General features: G+C 46.7%; 1 protein-coding gene across 2 annotated transcripts; it reads right to left on the reverse strand.

The window, feature by feature from the left end:
* Positions 1-1,387: 1,387 nt before the first annotated feature.
* On the reverse strand, positions 1,388-9,993 carry LOC112574290. Of its 2 annotated transcripts, none has more exons than XM_025255273.1 (2): positions 8,089-9,993; positions 1,388-4,692 (listed from the first exon to the last, which is right to left on the reverse strand). In XM_025255273.1, the coding sequence occupies exon 2, from the start codon at positions 4,668-4,670 to the stop codon at positions 3,519-3,521; it is 1,152 nt and encodes a 383-aa protein (XP_025111058.1). In that variant the 5' UTR covers positions 4,671-4,692; positions 8,089-9,993; the 3' UTR covers positions 1,388-3,518. The 2 variants fall into 2 exon arrangements, with proteins under 2 accessions (XP_025111058.1, XP_025111059.1); XM_025255274.1 differs by lacking the exon at positions 8,089-9,993 and adding an exon at positions 5,330-5,563.
* Positions 9,994-10,512: the final 519 nt, after the last annotated feature.

Here is a 10,512-nt window from a genome sequence, read left to right on the forward strand (position 1 = left end):
TTTAGGACAGCGTGTATTGCTGGCAGCGCTTTGTTCTTTGTAAATATTGTTTTTTAACCACTATTTTTGTACATACCCACCTTTCCCTCTCCTTTGATATCTTACCTTATGTTTACTACTAATTATTCTTGTAGTACTTATTTACTTTAACTTTTTAGTTTATTCTTCCCCCGTACAGGGCGAGTGCTAAATGGAAAAGAAATTTTCTTGCTTATTTTTCTTGTCGTTGAGAAAAAATTGTCATTGTTATTGTTCCCGTCCACCCTGAACTCAGCCGTGCGGTCGTGAGTAGCGAAAGTGGAACGGGTAGCATTGCACCCGAGTTTTTTGTTCTGTTTAAAAAGCAAGGGCTGAACGACTCCTAAAAGAGAACACACCTTTGGTAAAAAGTAGGGTAGGGGTCTCTTGTGGATTTTTATGTCGGCTAAGTGCAGGTGTGCAGCAGATGGAACAAAACACAGTGCGAGGTGTTATACAAGGTGGCACATTGCAGGAGTGAGAGCGATTCGGTAAGAGCTGGAAGTTTAGCAGAAATTCTCCTGGAGCACTTCCGTCCTCTTTCCTGAACTACAAACAGAGACTGTTTGGCGCCAGGACCTTTAGTAACCGCGACTAACTGATGGTCCAACCATGGAACCATGTAACAATAGCAGATGTCTGGTTACACGACCCTTGGCTACTGTTGCATGTATGAAATAATGAAATAAAGAAAAACAAAATTCACTTTTTGTGTTTGCTTACCGTGTGGGACAACTGAACGGCTTATCAACTGTATGTGAACCGAGATGTCTAAGTGGTTAAAGCCTTATTATCAGGTCTGACACACAAGAGAAGACCAGGGAGTTTGTTTGTGTAGAAGTACAAGCAAGGAAGCAAACCCAAGACGTGGAGTTGCAGGTCATCTCGTGACCTCTCGACCTCCGCTCATGAGCCATGAGTACCACCGCCTCCTAGTCAAGGACTTTGTCATCATAACCAAGGTTCCCAGTCACTTAATCCCCAGACACTTCATCCCCGACACTTCATCCCCTAGACTTTTAATCCCCAGACACTTCATCCCCAGACACTTCATCCCCAGACACTTAATCCCTAAACTAAATCCTTAACTATAAAAATTATGAAGTCAGCGAAAAATTTAATTGAAATTCAAATTCAAATCATGCTTTTAACTTCAACGTCATTTGAACATCTACAACATTAGTTAAAGTTCATATAAGCTAGTAAATTTAATGTTCTTCAACAATATGATATGAAAATTGTTCTTGAGTGTCGGGGATGAAGTGTCGGGGATGAAGTGTCTGGGGATTAAAAGTCTAGGGGACGAAGTGTCGGGGATGAAGTGTCTGGGGATTAAGTGACTGGACACCATAACCAAAACCTCTATAAATAGTTGTTGTTCGTACCTGTTTATTTATTTTTGTTCAGACTGCTCGTCTCCTTGGAACAGATTATCACCGACACTTTGTGTCTGAGCCTGAAACTGGATACCTGCAACTGAATGTAGGCAAATACAGAAGCGATTTCATCTGACTATACTTTACAAGTCAGTAAAGTTTATTTTAATGCTAGATTGTACATATCAAAACATAAACATGCAACAAACTGCCATACAACTGTTTAATATTGGCTGTGGAAATGTTTCCAAATGACAAAACTTTAAATCTCGGCACAGATAAAATGTCAGTGCGATGAAAACAAGAGGGACCGCAGAGGTTGAGTATTGGAACTGGTCCCTCCGCTCTCCTTCCCGAAGAAGTCCTGAATATTTATTCATTGAATATCCAGTTGTGTAGTTGTTCTTCTCCAGTCGCCTTTCTGTCCAGAGCACATCATGAGAATCAAGAAGTGTTGGACGGTCGTCACTGGGTGCTTAACAACCTCTCAAAAAAAAAAAAAAAAAGAAAGAAAAGAAAAGAAAAAGAGTGGTTAGCAAAGGCAAGAACCCAGTCAAAAGCGTTAACACCCTTCTTGCAACACAAAAGTAAGAAAGACACGAGGGAAATATTACCAGTGAAAAGACTCGACAACATAAAAAAAAAAAAAAAAAAAAAAACAACACCCGAAAGGTTTGCAGGAGATGAAAGATGCACCGTGGGACATCGTTGTGAGCCAATAAACAGGACAACAAAAACATTCTGTTTACGAAAACCACACCTCATCCCACCCTGAATGTTTTATTTTTGTCGTTTCCTCTTCCTTCTAGTAAATATATTTCTTTTCTCTCTCATTCAAACGTCACGATACCTCCATACCCCTCGATCACTTGTCATGGAGTATACATGAGTTGTTGTTAGATAATTTGTGGAATACAATAAACAAGGCGTCAAACTGGAAATAACACAAGGAAATACAATGGACAAATAAATATTTCTGATGGAAATATCAGTCTTCAAGAAGTCTCCGGAATTCTTTTTATGCACAGGTGTCTGACGGGAAGAACAAATGATGGAGATGTAAATATTATAATTGTAATCATTACAGGGGTTGTAATTATCACCTGAGACTCTATAACGAAAGTGGAGTGAGAGACAACTCCAAGTGGAGTGAGGGACAACTCCACGGAAGCCGATTTTCGAGCACGTGACCATCTCCCTCACAGTCCTCTAGTCACTGGGCACGGCAGGACATTCTTGGTGATGGTGAACTGACTGACAAAGTGCTTCGTTCTATGACAGGTCCCTCTGTGAATTTGTCTTGCAGGCATGCAAGGGGGCAAAGGTCGTCGTGGTCAGACCGATGGACACCAGGCACATCACTGCAATAAGTCACGTGATCATTACTGGACAGAGAGCGATGTAGTAAGCAGGCCTCCTTACACATGATGGAGGTCTGCATCTCATGATCACAGGTAGACAGACTGTCATGTGATTTGTGATGAAGAGACACACCTGTCCCCGTCACCTATTGTTGGAGACACCACACTTTAACAGGTGTGTCCCATCTGGAAGAACTGTACTCAGGCGCGAGCTCTGAAGGAAGCTAGGAGTCTGGCTGTGCGCCTACAACCATAATGAGTAAGTATAAAGACGATGTTTCGTAAATCGTTGAATTTCTTTATTTTTATTATTTTTATTTATTTACTGTTTTGCATCCCACCCTAACAATGTTCACAGGCCTGGTCACGTGTCAATTCGAGCTCGGCGAACCACGACAACCTGCACCGGGGTGAATGGCGCCCCTGTTGTTTCCATAACAACAGTCTCAGGAATGACCCCAAAGTCGTCTACTGAGGATAGTCCGTTTCCACAGCAACGACCCGAAAGTGGACAACAAACGATAACCACCGAGCATAGCCTTCATCCTTGGCAACGGCGGAAAGTGTCTATTGAGCTCAACCTGTTTCCATGGCAATTGCTGTCTGGCTGACACCTGGCGGCGTCTTAGTGTTTGCAACGGTGTCATCCGTGTGCTGACGTTTGTGTTTGTGTGGTTGACTGTCCGTTCGTGTGTGCAGCGCATTAATATTGCGTCTACCCGGGGATAATTCGATTTACCAAATTAATAATTATTTGTAACGTCTACTGAGTGCAACCTGTCTCCAACTCAATACTGTACAGGAGGCTGCCGTTCACGCGCAACTCCTCCAAGGCAGTTGATGACGTCAGTGGCACGTGACGCGTGACAAAGGGGAAGACGCGCTGCAGTGTGTCACATGGCACTGTCCCCGCCTCGTGACGTAGAGCTTTCTCCGGATCCTCCAGCATCATGTGACACAGCGATAGGGCATCGTCGTGCAGCACGGCTCCCGGGTCGCAGGGGACGGGTACCTGCAGGTCCTCGAAGGGTCTCGTCCTGAGGGGAAAGACTCGCTGGCGGGGGGTCACGAAGGTGTGGTGGTCGCCCCAGGTCAGACCCCACAGGTGGGTGACGTTCTCGCGGTAGAAGCGTATGTCGATGTAGGTCATGCGCACGAGGTCTGGCGGATCCGGTCGCACGTCCTTCAAGCGGAAGGACCAGCTGTAGGGGTTGGGCCAGAAGAGGGTCGCGCCCTTCACGCCCTCCAACACCATCAGGGTCAGCTCCTGCTGCTTGAAGGGCATGCCCACCACCACACTGACGTCATGCCAGGGCACCACGCCGTGGTGACGTAACGAGCCCACCAGCGAGGAGTCCAGCAGGAAGTATGTGAGGTCAGCCAGGCGGCAGGCGGCGCTGAAGAGCTCCAGGGCGTAACGAAGTCGCGCCCTCTCGCGGGGCGACAACAAAGGTTGGAAGGTGCGCGGCGCGGAGACTTCCGTTGAGGGCTGGAGAGGCAGGGAAGGAGGAGTGGGCAGGGAGCGAGGGCTAAATCCCAGGGTCAGCTGCACGCGGAGGTACCAGTCCGTCACGTGCCGTTCATGCCAGTACAAACGAGCCGGCGAGGCGATCAGCTGACTTCCGGCCTGCAAGTCTTCGGATCCGGCAGAGGCCTCTGGCGGCGCCATCATGGCGACGACCTCGTCATCTAGAGGAGGCCTCCAGGATGTGGGCGCCCTCGCTAGCTGTGCCTGCAGCAGCAGGGCGAACATGAACAGCACCGTCAGCAGCGCCACCAGCAGCCACTTCCGCCAAAACATCTGCTGTCGTTGCCACCACGACACGGTCAGCAGGAGCTGTGACGTCATCATCCGGGCAGGTGATCTGGACATGGACTTCCGGGAGCTGGGCTTAGGTTTTGTCGTTAGTTCCATTTTGGAGGGAGACAAACATGATCTGGAAAAAGAAAAACAGATAAAAAGCGACCCTCGTTCACCACGTTCCCTTAAACACTTTGTCTATCTGTTTGTCTGTACAATGCTCGTCCCTATTTTTTTTTTTTTACTTGATTGAGCATCATGAGGTGCCGTTCCCCTTATTTCCCCACAACATTAAAGTTCACTTAACGCCTATGCCATAATACTGGATGTGTATCCCCCTGAGCAGCGCAGGACAAAAAGATAATTATCTCGCAAATTAGGGTCGAAACGACCACAACAGTTTTCCCGAGCGATTGCACTCCATTGCGCATGCGCTTACGTCCAGACGATCGTTTCCCCACAGCTAACGGGAAAAAAGAATAATTGAATGATTCAGCAACACAAAAGGGGCATGAATGCTTGCTTCTTTGAAAGCTACCCGTTTAACCCATGTGCAGGAGCATAGACACACATGCAAACCCATGTACACGCGCACACACACACACATGCACGACACCCAGAATAAACTGTCTACGTCAGGTACCAGACAACCCGGGTGGGTTCGCGTCCCAAGCTAATAGTTGGTGGCGGAATTGAAAGGTGTACCCGTGCGACAAACAAACTTCATCAGGTGAGGGGTGGCATTATTGGTCATTAACAAGGTTTTGACTTACATGTCTGGACAAAGTTCGTGCGGGTCTTGAACCGCAACAGCCACACAGATGTAGACAGCAACAGCCACACAGATGTAGACAGCAACAGCCACACAGATGTATGCAGCAACAGCCACACAGATGTAGACAACAACAGCCACACCGATGTAGACAACAACAGCCACACAGATGTATGCACCAACAGCCACACCCAAGCCCGTCAATACTCTCGAGGCTCATTCGACTTGGGCAGATGACAAAGAGGAAGACAGTCGCTCACCCACTTACCAGTCGAGCTGCCACTGACGGAGAGAATCTTAAAGATGTCCGTGAAGGAAGATGGCCGACAGACTGTTTCCGTTTTGCCAAGGGGTCGCGAGGATGAGATGTGAAAACTGAGTCAAGAGTCTTTTGTTTAGTGATGCGGAAAACGGTCTCATCTGAGTGCACTTGCCATACAACAGCTATTGTATTGTAATTTCTTAAGTGATTACTACTCACGCTGTGCGAACCTATTTCCCTGTTCCTTCACTCCCTTCATTCTGTCATTCGCGTGCTGCAGCCGCATTATTTTCTCATTTTTATGTGAAGACTTAATGCAACTATTTTAAAATTAAAATCATATACTAATCTAAATAACTAAATTCCATTCATGAGATACAGGACTTTAAACATTCTAGTTTTCACCTGGGTTTGCATGCGGACCACGACTCGGGAGGTAACAAACGAGTGCTTAATGACTGACCCTCGTTAGTTCATTATCACAAGTCTCGCGCTGCTTGCGGCCTCCAGATGCCAGAGGTTGGAATCCATGTTAGACTTTCTAACATGAAAAATTCGTGTATTTTTTTTTTAATCAAGTCAATAACAATACTGTGTTCTATTAAATTTGAACTTTAACTTCATTTTTGACTCTTGTGGGGCTTTAAATGCCTTCTTTGTTCGTTAACCTATTTTCGAGGAGAAGCATTATCATCATTATTACTGTTATTACTACTGTCAATATGTTTATCTTGTGACAGCAAAGAGCTGTTGCCACAATGTCAAGGACCCTTGACATATGATAATTATCCCCCGAATCCTCTATCTCGGCTTTTAAGCCCTCTTTCTTGCACCTTATCCTCTGGGTGTCGGTGGATCGGGTGGTGAGGCTGTTGCTGTTGTTGTTAGCACTGCGGTGGGGGTTGGGGATGGGGTTGGGAAGTGGAGTCTGTTGTCACTGCCGCCAGGTGATGGGGGCGACAGGGGGTATCATTAGGTGCTAGGCAACCTGGGATACAGTCATCACTCGAATCTTTCACCCGCTGAAATGTTCATGCGCAGTAAAGGTGAGATGTCATCTACAGACAGCAAACTGAACAACGGGTCTGAGCTTTTTACTGGGGTGGAGTATAGGATAATGAGTTGAAGGCCCGTGAATTTCAAGCCCTTGGATCTTCTCACACACACCGGATTTTTTATGTGCTCTTGCCTGATGGCCGTGTCCATCGCCGACAGACACAATGATTCAATCGTGTAGAAATAATTCTTAACAAAAAACAACACACATAGCTGTTGTAAATATTTTTTTTCTGTAAGGGCATCTTCGTGTTGGATGCCAGACTCTGAATATAAACAGGAGAGGGAGATTGGGGATGGTAATGATATTTGTCAGTCTGTCTGCCTCTGTGTAGAGTATTTCACTCTTTCCTCAGTAAAAGCTCGTTCCCTAACTGATGAGGTGGTTGAGGAGTGAGGTGTGAGAGACCTCACTTTTCTCAGAGCCAGCTTTTTGTGAGGGCCGTGTCCATCTCTCCTTCACTGCCTTAAGGTAGTCAGGTACCCATTCCACATCTTGGGAGGGCATCCCGAGTATCATCCGAGTCTGATGCTTTAATCACTCGACTAGCGCCTTTCCCTTGGTTCGGAAAGTTTTGCTCTCTTTCCTGACCTCACAGTGACCCTATCTTGACCTTTTGTGGACCTCTCTAGCAGATTATATTTTCTCGTTTGTGTGTTTGTTTAGTTATTTTTTTTAAAATCTGTTTTAATTATCTGTGTCTCTCTATTGCCAGATCCAACTTTCTGCAGGCTGCTCCATGCCATTGGAACTGTAGTCACATCCTAGTCAAGGCACGTGATTGCGTGTTTAGTCCTCCAAACCCTCGGGTAAATAATTAAGTAGCCCTCGCCTTGTAACACTTAATTAACTACTTATTTATTAACATTTTAAAGTAGTTCAGCAGTTACAGAGGCTAGGACAGATCCGATACTTTCGCGGGCAAGTGACATTTCCCTGTAACAGTCATCAAAGGATGACATGCACCTCGTTTCACTTCATCGCTGTTCTTGTCATCGAGATGTGACAGTGATGGAACGACCGATGATGTAGTAGAGATAGGGATGACAGTGTGTGTGGGGGGTCTACTGGCAATACAACCCTGCAGCGCCATCTGTCGACAGTGCCTGAGACTAAACCCTGGCAGCAGGCGTTTGCATGGGTTGAAGTGAAAACTGTGTCTTACGGCACCGTTACCATGGCAACCAGGCAGAGCATGCGATGCAACCAACATCAGAGGCAAAGCAATCGATACACCTTAAAGTTTGATCTCAACTTTTTATCTACCACCTTTGTCTGTCTGTCTGCATGCGTGCCTGCATACCTGCTTTCATCGTTCTTCTCTGCTTCACGAGCGCAGGATCGTGTATGTGGATCACACACACACGAATGCATTCACGCACGGAAAGAGAGAGAAAGAAGGAAAGAATGAAATTAAAACACATCAGTGATCACTACTCACTGTGTATCTAGTCCCGGCAGCTGGAACCCGCGGCGATAGCAGCTGTCGTATTTATTATTTGCAGACGACACTTCTCCAGTTGCAGCCAACAAATCACCGTGCCCCGATCTGTTTATCAAATGAACAGTTTTGTCGTCAATCGATGAACAACACACATCTGCAGCACATCGTAAATGTCATCCTGTTGTGTTTGTCCGTTGGAGACAGAAAACACCGACGACGACCAACACCGCGGGTCGACTCGCCCAACATCTGACCGACCACCGAGTGTTGACCACCACAGAATTATCGCCGGCTACATCGCACACATCATCGCTGCACTGACATCGTTCAGTCGTTCACAATCCAACAGCTGAGAGAAGCAGACGTGTGTGTCAGTGTGTTTTTTTTCTGCCTGCTCTCAAATTTCAGTTTGAATACAGCCGAGTGTTTATCAACCCGAGTCTGGTGTTGCTGGGGATCAGCTGTTGTTTCCGATCGGCCGCCGAGTGTTTAAAACGCATTTCGATGGCAGAAGGTTGAGGTTGAGTCCCGACACTCACAGCAGACGATTCTCGGTGTGAACATGAACACAGAGCGGGAGGTTTGGCGTGTGAACGCGCCCCGAACTGTCGACAGCGGCGGCGGTGAGGGTGGTTGGTGGTCGGTGGTGTAGGTGCGAGTCACACCACGTCACAGGCGTGGAGCACTGATGTGCTGCTGCTGCTGCTGCGTTCAGGCCAAGCCCGCCCACAACCGACGGTTGTAGAGTTAGCACCGAGTCACGGGGTCGGGTCACGAGGGAGGGACGCGTCATCTGAACGCTCGGTCGTTGCCGCCTGCCGTCGCGCTTGGATCAAACCGAGGCTCGCGACTACAAACAGTTTGACACCTGAACGGTCACGGGCGTGGAGCAGATGAAGGCAGCCTCTCTCCATCATCCAACTGTGTGTGTGCCCAGCGAAACGGTCCTACAGGTGGGAAAAAAGATGGATGAATAATCTGAAGAAGGTGAAGTAGGATTGAAAGCAGCACAGGTAGGTAGACACTCGGGCGGTCCCCAGGTTTCAGGAAACAAACCTGTTGATGTTGATGGCTTTGTGAACATGTTCTTTGTGTTGATGGCTTCAGTTGTCAACTCGACAGAGGGGCGGGAGACTCCAACTGAGTTGCAAAGTATACAGACATGTTGATCAGCTTCTGCCACTACCATGGAACACAAACTGAAGCGAGCATACTGTATCAATCATTCATCTGTCTGTTGTATTAATCCATCATTTTTTTTTTGTCCGTTACACGTGACATAAACGATCGAGTGTCTAAAACTTAAAACTAAAGGAATAGAAGCGATTCGCTGAAAATTCACTGACTACTGAGGTAAGACTGAATCCAAAAGAAAGCTGAAAAAAATAAAAGACGAAGAAAGGTTGACCTGCACAATTATCAGGTCTTCTGTGCAATGCAGCCACACGTAGATGTATTGTAAGTCTCAGGTAGGGTCACCAGAATTTTTTGTGCCAATCCAGGGACATGGGGGAAGGGGAAACGGGGACGGATGGTCGCCTTGTCTTGACACACTTAATTCTTACTGGGTGTGAGACAATTCTCACTGGGTGTGATACACTTAATTCTCACCGGGTATGACACATTTCACAGAGCTCATCATCGTTATTTTCACTCCCTTTCTCATTTTCTTTTCCTCGAAACCAAACTGCGGTCACAGGTGAGGTGCAACCACCTTTTTATAAACATTCGACTAAGGGCGCGGCGGGTGGCGTGACGCGCGTCGTGTGATGTTGACAGCGCGCGCAATGGTCAGGCGGACATGACAAATTTCTCAGGTAAACATGTCGCCACAACACTGTCCACCCCTTCATTCACTACCCCATCCACCCCAGTAGTCACGACAAACCTTGAATCAGCGACACTGGAGCTGTTGTTGCACTCACTCGTGCAAGGACGACGAACACAGACAATAAATCAACGGATCAAACCTTGGCTCGAGCTCTGCCAGGTAACACTCAGCTGACAGGACTGGTCCCTGAAGACAACAGTTGTCTGAGCAGGAATTACATTTAGAAATGTAAACAGACAGGTGGTTTAACTGTTTAATCACAGCACGGCGATCTTCCTGATTTAGATGACTTTTTTTTTCGGGGTAGGCGGGTGTTGCTATGAACACCAGAGTCGTGACTAATACTTTAATTGTGACATTATGTTAAAAATGTTTTTGCTTTTTGAAACTGGATTGTTACAGTCACAACACACAAACACACTAGCATGCCATGTAAAACAAACACACTGGCACGCCATGTAAAACGAACACACTAACAACGACATATAAAGACCTTGTTTACCGGAGAGCTGTGTTGTGTGTTGACAAACAATACACTAAAAGCCTTGTTATCCCGAGCAGTTATGGCCAATGTCTGACAAACTGTTAAA

Source organism: Pomacea canaliculata, linkage group LG10 (assembly GCF_003073045.1).
Source record: "Pomacea canaliculata isolate SZHN2017 linkage group LG10, ASM307304v1, whole genome shotgun sequence".
NCBI classification, from domain to species: domain Eukaryota; kingdom Metazoa; phylum Mollusca; class Gastropoda; order Architaenioglossa; family Ampullariidae; genus Pomacea; species Pomacea canaliculata.